At 42.7% G+C, this 19,944-nt stretch overlaps 2 protein-coding genes across 5 annotated transcripts; one reads left to right on the top strand and one right to left on the bottom strand.

Moving 5' to 3' along the window:
- Positions 1-334: 334 nt before the first annotated feature.
- Positions 335-5,922, bottom strand: coq10b (coenzyme Q10B). Of its 2 annotated transcripts, none has more exons than XM_061287465.1 (5): positions 5,768-5,922; positions 3,151-3,306; positions 2,656-2,848; positions 1,923-2,024; positions 335-1,830 (listed from the first exon to the last, which is right to left on the bottom strand). In XM_061287465.1, exons 1-5 carry the CDS (start codon positions 5,863-5,865, stop codon positions 1,663-1,665), a joined length of 717 nt encoding a protein of 238 aa, XP_061143449.1. In that variant the 5' UTR covers positions 5,866-5,922; the 3' UTR covers positions 335-1,662. The 2 variants fall into 2 exon arrangements, with proteins under 2 accessions (XP_061143449.1, XP_061143448.1); XM_061287464.1 differs by having other exon boundaries at positions 3,151-3,309.
- A 672-nt stretch (positions 5,923-6,594) lies between these two features.
- sf3b1 (splicing factor 3b, subunit 1) lies at positions 6,595-17,251 on the top strand. 3 transcript variants are annotated; one of them, XM_061286511.1, is made up of 24 exons: positions 6,595-6,691; positions 7,185-7,360; positions 7,479-7,580; positions 7,765-7,879; positions 10,353-10,432; positions 10,511-10,723; positions 10,800-11,262; positions 11,523-11,644; positions 11,798-11,995; positions 12,080-12,181; positions 12,276-12,455; positions 12,540-12,626; positions 12,987-13,257; positions 13,357-13,502; positions 13,751-13,897; positions 14,120-14,245; positions 14,495-14,716; positions 14,793-14,975; positions 15,059-15,170; positions 15,290-15,410; positions 15,489-15,620; positions 15,765-16,037; positions 16,216-16,432; positions 16,742-17,251. In XM_061286511.1, exons 1-24 carry the CDS (start codon positions 6,664-6,666, stop codon positions 16,898-16,900), a joined length of 3,975 nt encoding a protein of 1,324 aa, XP_061142495.1. In that variant the 5' UTR covers positions 6,595-6,663; the 3' UTR covers positions 16,901-17,251. The 3 variants fall into 3 exon arrangements, with proteins under 3 accessions (XP_061142495.1, XP_061142497.1, XP_061142496.1); XM_061286512.1 differs by lacking the exons at positions 6,595-6,691; positions 7,185-7,360; positions 7,479-7,580; positions 7,765-7,879 and adding an exon at positions 8,103-10,023; XM_061286513.1 differs by lacking the exons at positions 10,511-10,723; positions 10,800-11,262; positions 11,523-11,644; ... (14 more) ...; positions 16,216-16,432; positions 16,742-17,251 and having other exon boundaries at positions 9,444-10,432.
- Positions 17,252-19,944: the final 2,693 nt, after the last annotated feature.

Genomic DNA, 19,944 nt, shown 5'->3' on the forward strand with positions numbered 1-19,944 from the left:
TTTTAATCAGATTACATAATTTAGAGTACTTCTATAGTTCTGGGGAGCTTGATGCTTTTCAAGTGCCAGTTTGCTCTGGTAATCCCTTTGCCACTACTCATTTGTTGAACAAGAGGACAAGACGTAGTAGTTGGTGTAGAATGTTACAAATGTGTCATTCAATGATGAAACTGGTTTTGAGGTTCTCCGAGGGCTTCAAGTCCTTGACTTGTATAACTATGAAGGCAGCGTGACCTCATACCACAGAGGCGTGTTTATTCTTACTACTCACATGATGCAGGCCTATTTTTGTTCCTGGCGCCAATGAGTGGGAGAAAAAAAACACCACACAAACTTTTTAGAAAAAAAAATCTTTATACATCATGCAGCTGATAACGTATTGTTGCAAATTCTATTTTCAAAACACAAAATCAGCCCCTTATTTTAAAAAACACGCACACAATTTTTCCTCTTTGAAAAACAACCTGAAGTGATATTTACATTTCAATAAATACATGGGCAGGTTTTTAAAAAGAACGATAAATATGCGAGCGGGCAAACATACTGGCTTGCTTTTTGATGTTACTTAGAAAAATACAATGAAATAAAATAAAGGTTTTCTGATATTGCACATAAAATACTATATACTGTACAATGCTGCACTTCTTTAGTCCAGCATGGAAATAGCTTTAGTCAGTAACTGAGATCCAACACAAAACATATCTGTCGTAGCACAGTGGGTGGAGAACCTGCAGCACTTATATGTCCCATTTGAGCATTTGATCCAGCCCACTGGACAATTCTTACAAACAAATGAAACATGAACTCCTGTCGAGTGTGAAAGTCAGTCGGTGTGCCAGATGGAGAACTCAATGGAAGTATACAGAGCTAACATAGAAGCATAAAGAGAACTCGAGCATCTGGAGAGGAGGTACTGAATGTTTACATTTCTGCAAGTATGAATCTCTTCAAGGCAGATATAATTGAAACTCATCAAAAATTTGACAGCAATCAGGATCTCTACGTTTTAAATTGATGACTTTTTTTTAAGTCATGGATTCTTAAGACATCTGTAGGATTTTCAGCAGGAGATAAAATGCAAAATATGTTAAGTTATGGAGCACATCAAATCATTCAAATTGATTCATTTGGCCTAAAAACTATTACTACAAAGAAACAAATTAACTTGCATGTTTTCTCCCCCTCATGGCAAAAGCCGCAAAACATTTAACACTCACATTCTCATTACCCATCATAATACTAAAAAAAAACTATACATATCTTGTATTTTACCTGAACTGGCCCCAATAAGAAAAAGATTGCTACCCTTGTTGCAGTCATTCCAATTAAATTGAACTAAACTAATGAAATGGGGAGACGTTATATTCCCATGTGGTCTCTTGTGTCCGACAAAAGGTTTTATTGCCTTGACCCTAACCTGTCACCTCCAGTGGGCGGAGCTTATAACAAGACGCTGATCATGATGGAATTGACGAGCGGACTGTGCGAGGTTTGCCTGTTCCGGCACTAAATCTGTGCTGGAATCTTTGGCCAGATTTATGCAAAGCACAAAAAAAAAAATAAAAAATAAAAAAAAAAGAGAAAGGCACTGGCGTTGTTAGGTAGAACATGAGTCACTGCTTTTGTTAATATTTTTGTTTCCACTCTTCAGTCAAAGCGTCGCTACGTGTGATGCACCTCGTGGAACATGAGCTCGCGTGGGATGGGCGTCTCGGGGCCGTGGACGGTGGTGGCGCGGCGCTCGAACGCCGACACCATCTGCTTCACCACCTCGTCGAAGAACACGTGCGCCAGCTGCGAGTGGATGAGCGAGCGGAACTCAAAGGAGATCTGAGGAACAAATCGAGGAGCGGGAGGAAATGGTGCAGCGACACATTTATTTAAACGGCATCTCATTGAGGTTGATTTTCAAATGTACTCACGTCAAAGTCCACAGTACAAGTGCGAGGGTAGCCAGGCAGGCCGGGACTGAAGCGCCAAATGGTCTCCAGGTGGTTAAACAGTTTGCCATCCGAGCAGGCTGCCTGGTGAGCCATGCACGAGGGAGAATTGCGTCAGAGCTTTAGAAGACGGTGGCCGCTTCATTCAAATTTTAATCCGAGCTTGGTTATGCGTGCTAAAACGTATTTTTGAAGAGGATTAGGGAAAAAAAGTCTTTTTCTTTTTGCATTAGTGCAAAATAATTTATCTACATACCAAGTTTGCATGCAAAAAAAAAAAAAGTACTTGAACTTAATGTTCAATCTTCAAGTGCACCACCATCATGGCCAATGTTAAAATACGATAGCAAAGTACAATTAATATTTTACGCGACTATAACGTGCAGTTTGAATATTAACATTGCACTTTACAACTGATTCAAATGGTCAGATAATAAGCAAGGTCTGCAGAAACTGGATCATTTGAATCAGATGTCTTGCAACGGGTAGACAGAGAACATGCAGGACCGGAATTGCCTACCCATGCTGTGCAGGAAAATATATATCTTTATATTGTACTTAAATAATACTCAAATGTGTTGACTCTAAAAGTTAAAAAAAAAATTGCCCTTAGAGAATGGTTTCAAAACAAACAGCTCTTAAAGGTTAAATGCAAATACATTGACGTAAAGTTTTCAGTGCTCCTTTTGTGGAGTAAGACAAAAAAGCAACCCACCTTGACCAGGTGAGGGCGGACTGTGGTGACAAGGGACGTGTAATTTTCCGTCACTGGTGGAAAGCCAACGGTGAGTTTGGCCTTGCAGTATCCACTTCGCTGGAAGATGACGTCGGACTTCTTGCACCAGGGAACGAAGTGACGGTAGTCCGCCACGTTGGCCACCACTTCGTACATCTGTTGCATGGAATATCTGTGCATAATAAAAATTACACAAACGTTTGCGTAAAGTTTAATTTTGAAGTTAAATTGACTATCAGCCATTTTGAAAGTTCCCCGTATTGCCAACTTAAGCACCAAACCTAAGAGTGGTCTTTTTTTCCCCCACCACAAAAAAATTATAGCTTTTCCACTATTTAGTAAATAGTAGTTCCACACAGATTGAAAAACAAAGGTTTCAAAAAAAAAAACAACAGAGAAAACAGGCTTGTTCTGAGAAGAATCAATGAGGCTCATGAAAACAACAAAAACAAGACAGATATATGTATGCATTACCCAATAATGCGCCTTTCAGCATATTCTCTTCTCTTGGAGAAAGTGTTGGCAATGTTGAAGAAGGCACGGGTGGGAAAGACGACGCTGCGGACAGGCATGGTGGCGCCCAGCAGGGCAGGGAGAGGCGTCATCGGGATGCCATTAGATGGTAGGTATCTGCTGGACACCCAACGACATATTTTTATAGAAGACCTTGGCCCTCTTCTTGCGCTGACATAACACCAGGAAAGTGACACGTTGGAGATCTTTACATGCCACACAGGACAAACTTCTTCATGAAAAATCCAATGGTCACATCTTAAATTTTAACAAAGCAACAAAAATTATATAGTGTAAGAGTCATAACAGAGATGAGATCTGAGACAAAATGCACAAGTCGAGGAAAACAAACAATGTGTAGTAGCAAATGGATTCTTGTTAAGAAATACCACACGTGACAGCAGTACGGAGACAAACAGCAAGCAGACAGCTCAGCAAATTGCTCCCAAGGTGCAAAAGTTGAAGGAATGCAGACATATTGACACGTTTACTTTTCTCACTTGGGGAAAGGGGGTTTGTTTTGAAATAAAAACAGATCAAGTGTCACTGCATTTTTGTAGTTAGCTGTATATGGCAAGTATTTTAAAAATGGAGTCGTCTCTAGACTTGGACCTGATGTGATCATTCTTAGGTAAACATACGCTTATTTGACAAAGACTGCTGTGACCTTTAAAGCAGTAAACTTGTTCAACCTCTATCTTTGGCTGTTACTTCATAAATCGTTGATATGAGTGACCCAAAATTCCACATTAACTACAAAAAAAAAAAAAGGCTATTCTGATAGCTACTTTGAATTGAGACACGTTACACGGAAGCGGCCGTACTGTCATTTTAGCAAAGCATGTGACAGCATTCCAGGTTAACAAAAGGTCACGGACGCCAATGCGACTGCAGTTGAAGATGCAAATCTTATTTCGGTTTCATTTTGTGTGCCTTTATCTTTCTTTTTCCCCCACCAATCACTTTGGACTAGTTTTCTAATGGAAAAGATCTCAAAACCATCCCACTTTTACTGTATCCTTAAGCTGCTTGCATTGGTACATTTGTAATGGAACACTTTAAAAAGAGTTTTTAACTTGACAGACGTGCTCTGTGCGAGTCGGATTGAGGCGGTTGCCCATTCCTGTCCGTTCCTGACTGGTTGAAATGTGATATAGTCACCGTGTGACTGACTCCGACGGTCAATGCAAGTGCAACCTCAGAATAGAAGGCGGCCATCAATGTAGGACAAAAACCAGTGGGGAATTAACACGTAATAAGGTTAAGTCTCACCACTGTTTGCAGTAATGTGGGAGTCATCACTGTGTGAGCCTGTTGCTGACTCGAAACATTCATTGACATTTGGAAGGATACATCCAAGCAATTTCTCGCCTTCCATTACACGTCACTGGAAACTCATTTGTATTCCATCCTGGCTTCACCTCATCAGCTGCTCAGACAATAACTCTTCCGTATAAGTCTCAATTTATTTTAAATGAAGAACTTGCGTAGAAACCCTTTTGACAAAGTTTCAACAACTCGCTTTTAATCAAACTATAAATTAATTTCTTTCTTATGAGCAACAATGTAGGGGAAAACAAAAAGAGCAGTAGCTGCAATGTCATAACTCACATTTGAACATTAACAGCCCACCTGAGTATAGAAGTCAAAGCCGCCGACCCTGACCTGCCACCTGATTTTCATAATGTGAATTTTTCTTTTGTCGCAACAGATAACGCGTCATCCAAGGGTCCCTGCTTGCCGCCCTGGCGCCTGTGTTCAGTGCAAGACAAGAACATCTGACCCAATTGTCCTCCCACATCGCCCACTTGCCTCTTTGGCGGCCCCTCTGCACTCAACCACTTGCAAATTGTGTACTGGGCCGTCTGACAATAAGTCAATCAATCAATTTAACATGTTATGATTCATTGAATATAAAAACCAGGAGGGCTCTGAGGTATGTGGACTTGGGTCAATTAGTGGTGTCCAGATTTCAACGCAAACATGGTGAAGCTGTTAGGCTGCACACAAGTAGAAGAAGCTGCCAACAGAAGTAAAGTCATCCCAAGTGTAAATACATTTAAAACCTGGTTAAAAACGCCCCCCCCCCTTCCCATATACTTAATAAAGATCTTTTAAGCATTAAAATCAATTTCATCAATGTTAAAAAGCTTTTTATTGCTTTACATCGCTTTTAAATACCTTTGTAAACAATGCACATTATTTTAATAGTTGTTTAAACTTGTATTCTCTGATTTGCCTTTTGAAAGTTTTGAGCTATTAAATACTTTTAAGTGTTGTGCACAAACTATTTTCTTCTCGCCTTGGGTCATACTGTCGATTGCAGTTGCAGTTTGCAAGAAAATACCATTGATGTGAATTCCGGGCTCGGTCCACACATGCAATTAGTTAATTCTCACAATTCACTGAAAGTTAACATTCAAACTAATGAGGAAAGTTGGGTGGAAGAAAAGTACGCTTCAGAGATAAGCTTTGGTGGCAATGGGGAACATACCAGCGTTTTGTTTGCGATCAAACACTGTTGGGGTCCAAATTTAAAAAGCGTATGTGGCACGACTACTAAGATAACAATTTTTACCTGAAATGACTCCCGGAGCGTGCGTCCCGGCTATACGCGGACGGTGGTGGCTTCACACAAGCGGCGATCTTTCGTAAGCTTCGAGCTCCTCTCGCCATCTTTCCCACCAAGTTGGTTCGTTCTTCTCCAGCTGATGGCTTCTAAGCAGAGAGACTCGCAATAGGCCACACCTCCTTCGTCTAAATCCGACTCCTTATTGGTCAATTGAATGACGCTAAGACACTATCATTGGTTACTTGTTGAGTACGTCAACGAGGGGAAAAAAAATAATACTGTTACGAGATGTTGGTTCCGGTTGTCTCGTGAAACATAAGCCACTCAGTCAAGTGCACTGGACTTTTAACCTTTTTGGCCTCTTTATTGATCCTGTATATCATCAATGACGTCTAGATACTGTTGGCATATTAGTGACACATTGTCTATTAAAAATGATTGGGGCGCATAATTCCCCCCAAGTGCTTTGCAGTCATTCTACGCCACGGGTTATTATTATTATTATTATTATTATTATTATTATTATTATTATTATTATTATTATTATTATTATTATTATTATTATTATTATTATTATTATTATTATTATTATTATTATTATTATTATTATTAACAAATGAACATCCTCGGATCCTTCAGAAAAAGAGCGAGCAATCCCTTTTTTTGAACCCCTGTAAGAATAATTTGCTTGGGTAACATCTGTGAATTGTTTTTAAATGACATTCCTTCACTTTAGGGGCAAGTTCCAGATTTGTATCTAATAAAGACTATAATTTTTGATATCTTAGTGAACGATAACAAAGTGTTTTATTTTGGCGATGAGCAACAGAACGGAAGCGACAAACTCCTCTACTGGTGCTTCTACCAACTTCCTGTTTCATTCGCGAACAACCACCACCAAAATGGCGAAGATCGCCAAAACACACGACGGTAAAACGTTTTTGAAATTAATCTATTCGCACTAGTTTTGAGCTAGTCAACACATTTACATTACGACAATGTTCTTTGTCGAACGAACATGTGTTTATATCATTATTATATGCACTTTTTATTTATTAAAAACGAGAAAAACAGTCGGCCGGGATACGACGCAACGCGGTCAGATTTAGATAATGGCGCTGGTTGCTATCTTGTTAGCATTTTTAGCCCTTTACACAGTGGCGATTGTTGTTGACGCTGTGGATTCATCGACGTGCATCATGCAAATAATTTCTTTTGGCCTAAATACTTTAAAACAAGACATGTAGATATTTTTATTAAAATGATTTGTGCTCATTTTAGCATCAAGGCTAATGCAGCAGTGCGACAGTTAACACGTTGTTAGAGATTTAAAACGCTGGCTCCAAAGCGTCGTTGCTATTTGATGCTACACTTTGCTGCTTAAATTTAAATTTCATCTATGTATTTAACGCATTTTGTGCAGATATTGAGGCCCAGATCCTCGAGATCCAGGGGATGAAAGCCAATCTGGTGGAGGAAGGAGATGAGCAGGGAGTCGGCCTTGTTTCAACTGGGTTCTATGACCAAGAAATCTATGGAGGGAGCGACAGCCGTTTTGCCGGCTATGTCACTTCCATTGCTGCCAACGAACAGGAAGAAGTAAGATGCGAGCCCCGCATACATATCCACAAATATGTTTTTGTGGTCCACTCCTTGTCTGGTAGCATTGTTATGCTGTCTTGAAACTTTGTTTACGCTTATGTTTTTTTTCTTCCAGGACGATGAAGAAGAAACTGCGACGAGTTTGTTGGGTCAGAAAAAGCAAGGGTACCATGCTCCAGTGGCCATTCTCAATGCCATTCCTCAGTCAGATGAACAAGTATGTGATCACTGATGTGGATGCACACTGTAAAACAATGTACAAAAATATAAAATGAACATTGTTGCTCATCACAACTTTGTAGTATTTTGTAAAACTTTGCAAGGATGGTCAGCACTCTCCCTGACACGCCGATCACATTTCTTTATATGAAAATTAATCGTGTCTGCTATTCTTTTTGCAGTATGATCCATTTGCGGAGCATCGTCCACAGAAGATCGCAGAGCGGGAGGACGAGTACAAAGCTCGGCGCATGCAGATGATTATCTCGCCAGAGCGTCTCGACCCCTTTGCAGATGGTAAATTTGGCCTTTTTTCCATCCCCGTTACGACACGGTCCTTTTTATTATTCCCCCTATCGTTTTTGCTTTTTCTGTGCATCATCAAGTGTGGTAGCTGTTCAACCCTTCGACTACAATGCAGTTGCTTGCCTCCCAGACTCTACGCCTTCCCTGTGGTCAATCCTTTGTTGTTGTCTTTTGTCTTTCTAAAACGCAGTCATTTTGGACATCTTATCTAGTTCTCTGGGCAAGGAGTAGGATGGCTTAGGATGCTTGATTTACAAAACACCCAAAATAGTTTAACAACTAATAGGATTACCATGCATTTGAGTGGGAGAGGTGGTTAGGTGTTCCAATGTCAAAATCAGATAAGTCGCCTAACAAACGTGGGTAGCAGATGGGTTGTGTGTGCGAGTCGAAGGGTTAACAATCCTGTGCGACCACCAGTTGTACACGATGTAAAGTGGAGCAACCTGTGAAGTTTAACCAAGAGCGTCATTAGCCTGATGAGGGCACGGTATCTGCTTAGGAAGAGGGAACTATCCACGTAGGTTTCAGAAGTCGCTTTAGAAAATAACCATGATTGGTTTCGCGCCAAAAAAGACTTTAATTTGAAAGGATTTAGTGTCACGGTGTTATTCTTGGCCTCTTTGAGGCATATGACGTTGCACCGTATGTAGCCATTAGGGGTGGGCATTATAAAATTATTTCCTTGATCAACTAAAGGGAAATTAACATTTTTATTTATGATATTGTTCATTTTCGTTGGGTACTAAAGTGTTTTTCGACACAGGTATCACATATGTAAGGTCTATGAGTAGGTTTATTTACTCAAATGCAAATAACCCTATGTCTAAATATACATTATAGTAATGGTGGCACAATGGGCTACGTACTACGTAGCTCCCCGGACTATGCTGTTGTCAAATAATTTTGAGACCATTTACGTGCCTTGGTTGGTGCTGTTTTCTCAGTGTGCGACAGCTCAAATGGGCTTGGTTGATTATTTTTACTGAGGTTAAAAAGGTGTTTATTTGCAGGCGGTCTATACTGGTCTTTAGTGGATCTCTCACCTGGGGAGGATTTGGGGGACAGCCTTAATGTGGGGCATTGTATCGCGCTTTGAGCACCATGACGGTGTGTTTACCATTTATTTGACAGCAGACTCGTTGAGTTAAATCAACACCGTGTTTGCAGCCTTCCAGTGCAGTCTATTTTGACTTAATTGCTTCACGATAAATCACCCATCCATTCCACACAATCAAGAGAATACGTAAATATAAATCCATCCACCCTTAATTGATTATGCCCATCCCTCGTAGCGACATACAAGCAAAAATCGGAAAGCTTTTCGACCACAAGTTGAATTGTTGGAATAGCGTTAGCATTTCCAGTAGTGTGAGGCTTGTTAGGAGCCTGCATGTAAAGAGAGCAACGAGAGCTCTGTGTACAAACTTTGTTGTTGTCAAAATATATTTTTATTTTACAAGGCTCTCTGTAAAATACAAATATGTTCTCTAAGCAAATTGTGTGCCACCATACCACAGGCCCATACTAACTGTCCTTAATTTCTCTCCTACAGCAGTACTGCTTTGCCAGTCCTGTACTGCACTCTGTTAAGGGCGCAGCAACTCATCCTGTGTAGGTTATGGGGGACACAGAGAGAACTGTGCACTTGTCAGTTTTGGTCAGGGTCCACTTGCTCCTGGTCTTTGAACCCAGCTGGAGCTACTCTTGATTTTCTAAAAGACACTTCTTTTTTCTTTTTTTTTTTACTGCCTTCAATTTGTCTTGACGATAATGTTTCACTTGCTACCTTTTTTAGTCAAAAAGGAAGTCAAGATAAATGTTTAGTTATGTAAACAATGATTAAGTCAAGCAAAAGTGGCTCTGACAGTCATTTTTAATGCAGACTAATGATAAGCTTCAGAAGCAAGTCTTCATTTTGACCCATTTAAGAATTTTTTATCCCCCAAGAAGATACTTTGATTTCTTTCCCCCCCATCTTTTTTGTGTGTCAGATCAATGCTAAACAGGTGGTATACTGTTGTGTGTAAGTTCAAACCCTTTTCCAAAGTGTTACTAATGGTAAAGAGAAATTTTCTAGGCTGCTTTTCTGCTGGTTGAAGTCTGACTACAGAAGGACCCTTGGCACTGAAAGTGTACGTATTCTGAAGAGCACAGCCCAGGACCCCCCTCTGCATCAGTGATGGCTCTATCTACTTAAAAGAAAGCACCAAAAACTTAAGCTCTGCTCTCCATATAACTGCTTGTTTTTTCTTACGATGCTATGTCTATGTAAGAGAGGGTAAACATGTAACTCAGTTGATACTGTGATTTCACTGTTGTTGTTTTTTTTTTTTAAACGGGAACATAAATTTGTAGTCAGGGTTAGCTGGCTGTGTTTGTGCTTGGTGTGAATAACCTAAGCGAGTCCCGAGAGCGTGCACTAATGAGTGTCCTTTGTTCTTGTTGGTGCTCTTTCGCGCAGGAGGCAAAACGCCGGACCCCAAGCTACAGGTCAGATCCTATGTGGACGTCATGAGAGAGCAGAACCTGTCCAAAGAAGAAGTATGGAAAATAATATGCAATTTGCCAAGATGATAATGTTTTCATTGTGTTAACCGTCTGTCACTACTTCCTGCGCAGAGAGAAATTCGTCTGCAGCTCGTAGAGAAGGCCAAGTCGGGTGACCTGAAAGCTGTCAATGGGTCCGCTGCCAGCCAAGCCGCCGCCGCTGCTGCTGCCGCCGCCGCCGCTGCTAAGCGCAAGCGCCGCTGGGACCAGACAGCTGACCAAACTCCTACCAATTCGACCCCCAAAAAGATGTCCAGCTGGGACCAGGCTGATGCCAATTCTGATGTGAGCTTTGCCACATAAACATGATCATTGGAAATCTCCCAAAAGTCAGATTGTCAATTTCTTTTGTGATCTAAAGACTCCGGGACACACTCCGGCACACACACCTTCAAACAGCCGATGGGACGAAACACCTGGCCGGCCTAAAGGAAGTGAGACCCCCGGGGCCACACCCAGCTCACGTATGTGGGACCCTACACCCAGCCACACGCCGGCCGGTGCAGCCACGCCAGGCAGGGACACACCAGGTCACGCCACACCGGGCCACGGGGGAGCCACGGGAAGCGTCCGGAAGAACCGTTGGGACGAAACGCCAAAGACAGAGAGGGAGACCCCTGGGCACGGCAGTGGCTGGGCTGAAACTCCGCGTACCGACAGGGGGGATGAGTCCGTCGGGGAGACACCTACTCCAGGTGCCAGCAAGAGGAAATCTCGCTGGGATGAAACACCCGCTAGTCAGATGGGCTCTTCAACACCATTGCTGACTCCTGGAAAGACCCCAATCGGAACTCCTGCCATGAACATGGCTACCCCAACACCTGGTAAAGAAGCTTTGTATTCTAAATTATTACCATCGTTTTCACTAGTCTTTGAGGTGTAAACCCCAAACCCAGTAAAGGTGTGATATTGCCAGACGTGCACACTTTGACACAGCAAAATCGTATTCCGTGGAGAGATGGACTGGTAAAGTCAATAGCTGATGTTATTTGTAAAATAATTGTCAGATGGCACCGGTTGCTTTCCTATAAATTGGTGGGTCGAGGGGAGGTTTATCATCATAACCCTTGTTCTGGCATTGCAGGTCACCTCATGAGCATGACTCCAGAACAACTGCAGGCGTGGAGGTGGGAGCGGGAGATAGACGAGAGAAACCGGCCTCTCACAGACGACGAGCTCGACGCCATGTTTCCTGAAGGATACAAGGTCCGTGCACCATTCTGTCGCGTACACTACCGCACACTTTCCAGTTGAAAACAAGTTCATCAATACTTTTGGGTCTTTGGTAATTTAGCCCCGAGGCTAGTTTAGTACCGGGGCTCAGTACCCATTCCTAATTTTATTTTGCTTTCAATGCAGGTGTTGCCTCCACCAGCTGGTTACGTGCCCATCCGCACACCGGCTCGCAAGCTCTCGGCAACGCCTACCCCCATCGGCGGCATGACCGGCTTCCACATGCAAGTGGAGGACCGCACCACCAAACAGATGAATGACCAACCCTCTGGAAACCTCCCCTTCCTCAAACCTGATGACATCCAGTATTTTGACAAATTGCTGGTGAGAATCACATCACATAAATCACATCGAATGTAATCCATTCATCCGGGCTGTGTGGTAATGAAACATTTCTGAATGTGTCAGGTTGAGGTGGATGAGTCCACATTGAGCCCCGAAGAACAGAAAGAAAGAAAGATCATGAAGCTGCTGTTGAAGATTAAAAATGGCACTCCCCCCATGAGAAAGGTTGGTACCGCTCACGTTCGTCCCTGTTCGCCCCTAAACTTCTGAAATAAAGAAAGCATGCAGACTTTTGACCCTGTCTGCTTTTGGTTTTCAGGCGGCCCTGCGTCAGATCACAGACAAAGCTCGTGAGTTTGGAGCAGGACCTTTGTTCAACCAGATCCTCCCACTGCTCATGTCCCCAACCCTTGAGGACCAAGAACGCCACTTGCTGGTCAAAGTCATCGACCGTATTCTCTACAAACTTGACGACCTTGTTCGACCCTATGTACACAAGGTAAACACACGCTCGCATCTCTTGTACCTTTCCCAGTTAATTGGACAATGCAAAAGTGACAAACTGTCCTTTTTTTGTGTCAAGATCCTGGTGGTGATTGAGCCCCTGCTCATTGATGAGGACTACTACGCCAGAGTAGAAGGCAGAGAGATCATTTCCAACTTGGCAAAGGTAACATTGAACATATTTCTGGAGGTTTTTTTTTGTTTTGCCTTCCGCGAACCATTCTCGCCTGTTCGACCTGTCCGGTGGTCGGATCAGGGCTAGTCGTTCGCTAGATTGACTCCAGCACGAGAGCTAGCAGACTTGACTTGATGCCTTGTCTGTTCTCACCCTGCACTCGCCGGAGACAATCAATCTTTTTACAGATGCATATTTACCTCCTTATGGAAACATGTTGACGGGCCTTAATCAGATTTGCCGTACTGGATGCTAGCCAAAAAATTACTTAAAGTCAATGGAATGTCGAAAAACTGCTTTGGATTGAGACCCTGAACCACTCCTGATTGCATAACCCCCTCGTGTTCACAGGCGGCTGGCCTGGCAACCATGATCTCGACCATGCGTCCCGACATTGACAACATGGACGAGTATGTGAGAAACACCACCGCCAGGGCCTTCGCAGTGGTGGCGTCTGCCCTCGGCATCCCCTCCCTGCTACCCTTCCTCAAAGCCGTGTGCAAAAGCAAGAAGTCATGGCAGGCCCGGCACACGGGCATCAAGATCGTACAGCAGATCGCCATCCTTATGGGATGCGCCATCCTTCCTCACCTGCGCAGCTTGGTTGAGATCATTGAGCACGGTCAGTGGCGTTCAAAAGCAAGATGAGTGTTAGCACAGTGCCCACCATAGGGTTGGAGTTCTTTACTAACTGACAAAACCTTTGCCTGCGACGGCGCAGGTCTGGTGGATGAGCAGCAAAAGGTGAGGACCATCAGCGCCCTGGCCATCGCTGCGTTGGCTGAAGCCGCAACGCCCTATGGTATCGAATCCTTTGACTCGGTGCTCAAGCCCCTCTGGAAGGGTATCAGGCAGCACAGAGGAAAAGTAAGTAAATGGACACCAAACCTTACACATGCACTTTTGTTTTTCATACTATTGCAACATCAGCACCCAGCATGAAGCCTGAAAGTGGCTCCAGTATAAATTTTTGCTTGCTGTGGCATTTCTTTGGGGCTGTTGCTATTAGTAGCGGTCCGAATGCTACACTAGCAGCACTAGACAACACGCCACTGAATAACAAATAATTGAGAGTGAGTTAATTAATGTCGGTCTTTTTTTTTTTTTTACGTCAGGGCTTGGCTGCCTTCCTCAAAGCTATTGGCTACCTGATCCCTTTGATGGACGCCGAGTACGCCAACTACTACACCCGAGAAGTCATGTTAATCCTCATCAGAGAGTTCCAGTCTCCAGATGAGGAGATGAAAAAGATTGTCCTAAAGGTAAGAAGCAAGCGTCACACAGATATGTGAGACTACTGTGCGACACATTCTCGCCTGTTCTTCCTGTCTGTGGTTGAATCAGGGCTAGTAGTTCGCTAGATGAACTCCCAACATGAGAATTTGCAGAGTCGACACGTGTTCTCTCTGTTCTCACCCTGCAACCCGTTGGGGACAAGCTCAAGTTTTTCCTCTTCTGATCAGCATTGCCGTCTCATCTCGTAGGTGGTGAAGCAGTGCTGCGGCACCGATGGTGTGGAGGCCAACTACATCAAGACTGAGATCCTGCCGCCCTTCTTCAAGCACTTTTGGCAGCACAGGATGGCTTTGGACAGACGTAACTATAGACAGGTTAGCGCTCACAAGACCTTTTCATTGTACAGGGAAGTATTTTTTGTTGGCAGAAAGTAACGGGGAAGATTTCTCGTTGGTCTCGACAAAAATGGGAAAAGATGGCAGTGACACATTTGAAGCAGCAAATATAAAGGCGGATATGTTCCCCAAAAGCTACAAATGCCAAACCGCATAAATGCGGGGACTCACTGTATATCAACTAGCTTTCTAAATCTAAAACTAATCTAAGTTTTGCAATCATTGCAGTTGGTGGACACCACCGTTGAACTGGCCAACAAGGTGGGAGCCGCAGAAATTATCTCCCGCATTGTGGACGACCTGAAAGACGAGGCAGAGCAGTACCGTAAAATGGTGATGGAGACCATCGAGAAGATTATGGGCAACCTGGGCGCCGCCGACATCGACCACAAGCTGGAGGAGCAGTTGATTGACGGCATCCTGTACGCCTTCCAGGAACAGACCACAGAGGTGAGCCCAAAATCAATGTAACATTTACTCAACGTGCATATACATGTCTACTCACGGAATCCAATTTCCTTTGCAGGATTCGGTGATGCTCAACGGCTTCGGCACGGTGGTTAACGCCCTCGGCAAGCGCGTCAAGCCCTACCTGCCTCAGATCTGCGGTACGGTACTGTGGCGTCTCAACAACAAGTCGGCCAAAGTGCGTCAGCAAGCTGCTGACCTCATCTCACGCACCGCCGTGGTCATGAAGACATGCCAGGAGGTACGTCGAAAAGCCACATCGATAATGTTGTGTTGATGTCCCGGACATGAATGACTGGTTTTTGTTTATATCTGCATCTGCAGGAAAAGCTGATGGGTCACTTGGGTGTGGTCCTGTATGAATACCTAGGAGAAGAATACCCTGAAGTACTGGGCAGCATCTTGGGAGCGCTGAAGGCCATTGTAAATGTTATAGGTATGTCACCGCATGTTAGTGACAGTTACTCCAGTTAAAAAAAACTTGACTATCTCCCTGTTCCCCATTTGCTTGAATACATGTGTCGAAAAGTCTGACCATACTCACCCTTTCTGCAGGCATGCACAAGATGACTCCCCCCATCAAAGACCTGCTCCCTCGTTTGACTCCGATCTTGAAGAACAGACACGAGAAAGTGCAGGAAAATTGCATCGACCTGGTGGGCAGGATAGCGGACAGGTAAGCATTCCGGCCACACTGCAAGTAACCACCTGCATAACTGCACATCTCATCTTGTGATTTGTCAATTTATTCCAGGGGTGCTGAGTACGTGTCAGCCAGAGAGTGGATGAGGATTTGTTTTGAGTTGCTGGAGCTTCTCAAGGCTCACAAAAAGGCCATCCGCAGAGCCACTGTCAACACGTTTGGCTACATCGCCAAGGCTATTGGGTGAGTGGCTACAAGTGGTGATTACACATGTTGTCCAAGATGCTGTGAATGTATTTGATAACCCCCAAAAGTGCAAGCACAAACAGATCAAATATGTCAAATCCTTTGATTGACTAATTGTGTTGCCATCCTCTCACTTCGCAGCCCACACGACGTCTTGGCCACTTTGCTCAACAACTTGAAAGTGCAGGAGCGCCAGAACCGCGTCTGCACCACCGTGGCCATCGCCATCGTGGCCGAGACGTGTTCGCCCTTCACCGTTCTGCCCGCGCTTATGAACGAGTACCGCGTTCCTGAGCTCAATGTGCAGAACGGCGTACTCAAGTCGCTGTCCTTCCTGTTCGAGTACATTGGCGAGATGGGCAAGGACTACATCTACGCCGTCACGCCGCTGCTTGAGGATGCGCTTATGGACAGGTAACTCGCCAATGTGTGGAGAAATAATAAAGCTTTCAACCCTAACCTTAAATAATTTAAATAAATACACTCCCCATTTTGATGGAGTCATTTACTAATGTCATGCAGCCGATTAATATTTTTAGAGAAATATTTGTTGCTCATTATTTGATTAACCTGTCTTCATGTGTTTCTGCAGAGATCTGGTCCATAGGCAAACTGCCAGCGCGGTGGTCCAGCACATGTCCTTGGGCGTTTACGGTTTTGGGTGTGAGGACTCCCTCAACCATTTGCTAAACTACGTGTGGCCCAACGTGTTTGAGACGTCGCCTCACGTCATTCAGGCTGTCATGGGCGCCCTGGAAGGCTTGCGGGTCGCCATTGGGCCGTGCCGCATGCTGCAGTACTGCTTACAGGTAAACAGCTTGACATTACTGTTCCAGACTACCGTTAGTCCAAAATATCGAGCCCAGAAAACAAAAGTGTGACACCTCCCACATGCAGTAAAAACATTTGAATGTATTCAGTCAGGCAATGTCTTCTTTTTGTTACTCTTAAACTGAAACAAGAATTAGGCATTGTAGATGTGCTGGCACAATGCTAACATAAATTAGTTAAACAATTAAGTTAAATCAGCGTATTCCTCCCGTATTTAATGACCAGTTAATTGTTCAATTCTGCCGATCAAGAAGAATCACGCCTCCTCTTGCATCCTGTTTTTTCAGGGTCTTTTCCACCCGGCGCGGAAAGTGCGCGACGTCTACTGGAAGATTTACAACTCCATCTACATCGGTTCGCAAGACGCCCTCATTGCTCACTACCCTCAAGTGTACAACGATGAGAAAAATATGTATATCCGCTACGAGCTGGACTACGTCTTGTAAATAACCTCCTTGTTCCTCTGCTTTTCCGAATTGGTTTGGTTTTGCTGCCCCAAGTTTATCAGCCCTTCTGTTGTCTTTGAGGCTTGCACAGAAAGTTCAAACTGAGCATAAAGAGTAAATGAAATACGTTAGTTGTATGTATTTCCTCCCTGCCCTTCAAGCCATATTGTTTCCCCATCAGTGATCAAAATAGGTAAAAGCAGTTGGAATTGTTTTAAATTTTTGAATATTTCATATGTATCAATAGACAGTTGATTGGCTGTTCCCTCTGTGTACCTTTTTCCATTTCACATCTCTGTTCTTAGGATTAGATTGTTGTTTTTATTTAACCAAATAAAAGGTTTCCGTACACTTGTTTGCACATCTGTTTCACAGTCATTAGACATTGGCATTCTGGAGCTTCAATTGATATAATACCTAGCTGCATTAAGTAATTTTAAAGAAAAAAGTCATGTTAGAATAGCGTAACAATTATAGTCATATGTATGATTAGAAGGCAAAATATCCAAACAGGAAATGACGTCATCAACGACACGCCCACAACAAAGGGCGTGGGGGACGTTCAGGGGCGTATACTCTTTCTATCAAAAGGCAAAAAGAATAAAAACAATATTGTTTTTTATTTGTCAAATGCAAAAAAAAAACATGGTTTAGTATTTGTTATAAAATGTCATTAATCATATTTCTGTGTTTTTAGAAAAAAACGTATTTTGTGTTTGTAGGTGTGTGTGTCCATTTTATTGACGCAATTTCAGTTTTTGATCCAACAGTTTTTTAAATAATAATAAAAAAAAATGTTTTCTATTTAAAATATATATTATTGTTTACATGCAATCTAGTTGTTTGGCCACACATTCCATTACAGACAGGTAAAATAACATGAGATGCACATGAAAATTGGGAACAATAGTGTCTATGGGCTTGTAGTGTAAAAAAAAAAAAAAATATATATATATATATATATATATATATATATATATATATATATATATATATATATATATATATATACATGAAATATAGGTTGGTGCCTTTTGATCTACCAGACCTTAGCTGTCATTTGGTTGATGTGTGGGAGTGAATTCAAGTCAGCTCAATCAGCAGCTATTTTGCTGAGGAAAATACAGTTTGCTTGTGTCACGACTCGTCCCCGGTTGCTTTATTATGTCTATGTTACCATGGTTTCTGTTGGCGTCGGCCCTCCCCTCCTGTGTTACCTCAATCAATGTAACCACAGTCATCTGCCTCTTGTTACCTATCTTGTATTTAAGTCCTGTCTGCCCCTCACTCCTGTCGGGTCATTGATGTATTTTGTCTCGCGTCATTGTCGGTCAGTTCCGTTTCTGTTATCCAATCTGTCATTCAGTCCTGTTGTTAGTTTTGTTAGGAAGTTATGTTAGTTTGATGGTTTTGTTGGTTTGTCCCCTCATCCTCCCTTCTAACTACCTTTTCCCCCAAAAAACCCTGGTCCAAGCTGCATTTAGTTGCCCTGCTCCATTCCGATCCGTGACAGCTTGTTGCTAACAGATAACATCAAATATTGTCCACATGTTAATCGTAGGCATGGATAATTGTAGTATTAGAAGCACCAGATATTTGAAGCAACATGTCAACTAAAACGCAAGCTAGATTTGAGCCACCCTTGGCTACCATGAGTTCAAATAGTGCACGTTTGAGATTGCAGAGCAACATCAAGGTCACATATCTCAAACTGCTACAGCAAGTAGTCCAAAAATGTTATCATCATGTCAAGCTTATTTCAGTTTTGCCTCCTTTCTGGTGGAAAAATATTGTTGGAAAAGTAATTTATTGATTAGGCAAGCATGGTAAAGCAGTGATAATGTTGGAAATAATAGCCAATGACAAATAGCTGTTCTGTTTTCTCTGACTCAGACACTTGCACTTCGTCAAGTGTTCCTTCATTTGCAACATTTGGGGAAGATTGACACAAACCTTTAATTTACAAACACTTTCCTTCTTTAACTGCCATGTTTGTTTCTGCATTTGACTTGGGGTCAGACCACTAATGCGTAAAATGCATGCATGAACTGTCACATGCTAACACTGTTCAAAAGGGTTAAAAGGAAGACCACCCCCATCCTCTCTTCACTTTTAATGTGACCCACATTCCATCTGCTGCACGCACATATCCGATTCAACTCAAGGAGCCCCTGCTTTCCATGCTGTCCCCACTACACAAATGCCAAGATACTGTACTGACTGTGTACTTTTGTTAAACTTCATGTTATCACATGCTTGGACCATTTGATTTGCTTTCATTTGTTATGTAGCAAGTGGCAGCATCCTTGCATGCACCAACAGGCCACCTGCAAAGTTGAATGCTATGACAAACTTACCTTTAAAAAGATACCAGTATGTCATAAGTATTTACTCTCACTTGGCTTATTTACGAAGACGCAGCTAGATGCAAGCAAACATTCAGCTTTTAATATTACATAAACAAAATGGCAGTTTGATGTACACAGAGTATCTGTTAAGTAAAAACTACTGCATCATAAAGAGCCCAAATGGAACAATGGCGTGATCAAAAATAGGACTAATGCACTTTACAATTGCATATTGAGGCGAATACTTGATTGTTCCCTGCGGGCAATTAAAATCATGCAAAGAAGGTTTTAGTCAATTAAAGCTACACGGGGTAAAACATTTGCCATCTCGTGGTGACGAAGTTAAGTGCATTGCATTTTTTTACACAGACTCTCGTCATTGTGCGTTGAGAAACCTCATTCACTAAGTTTGTCTCCGTCGGCTTTACGTAGCAGAAAAATAGTGGCGAAACATGCAGAGAAGGCGTGAAATGTAATATTATTTTCTTATTTTCATTTTGACGTGATGTAATTATCACAATCGTTATTTTATTATGTTGTGGGGATGAGTTCCCCACAAAAAGAGGTTTAAAGCTATTTTAAATATTGGAAACATTTCCACAAATTTGTCAATACGCGGATGCGTGTTTTCTCTAGTAAGTTCCTTTTCTCGCCAGTTGGTGGCAGCATTGAAGTATGTGCGCGCGCGCGCGTGTT

Source organism: Syngnathus typhle, linkage group LG9 (assembly GCF_033458585.1).
Source record: "Syngnathus typhle isolate RoL2023-S1 ecotype Sweden linkage group LG9, RoL_Styp_1.0, whole genome shotgun sequence".
Classification (NCBI taxonomy): domain Eukaryota; kingdom Metazoa; phylum Chordata; class Actinopteri; order Syngnathiformes; family Syngnathidae; genus Syngnathus; species Syngnathus typhle.

Coding starts and splice junctions, on each gene's coding strand:
- coq10b (XM_061287464.1), bottom strand. CDS start 5,865: ATGGCGAGAGGAGCTCGAAGCTTACGAAAGATCGCCGCTTGTGTGAAG. Junction 3,310..5,767: donor CGCTCCGGGAGTCATTTCAG/GTAAAAATTGTT, acceptor TTGGGTGTCCAG/CAGATACCTACCATCTAATG. Junction 1,831..1,922: donor CTTGTACTGTGGACTTTGAC/GTGAGTACATTT, acceptor TTTGTTCCTCAG/ATCTCCTTTGAGTTCCGCTC.
- sf3b1 (XM_061286511.1), top strand. CDS start 6,664: ATGGCGAAGATCGCCAAAACACACGACG. Junction 10,433..10,510: donor AGAACCTGTCCAAAGAAGAA/GTATGGAAAATA, acceptor CTTCCTGCGCAG/AGAGAAATTCGTCTGCAGCT. Junction 11,996..12,079: donor AGTATTTTGACAAATTGCTG/GTGAGAATCACA, acceptor TGAATGTGTCAG/GTTGAGGTGGATGAGTCCAC.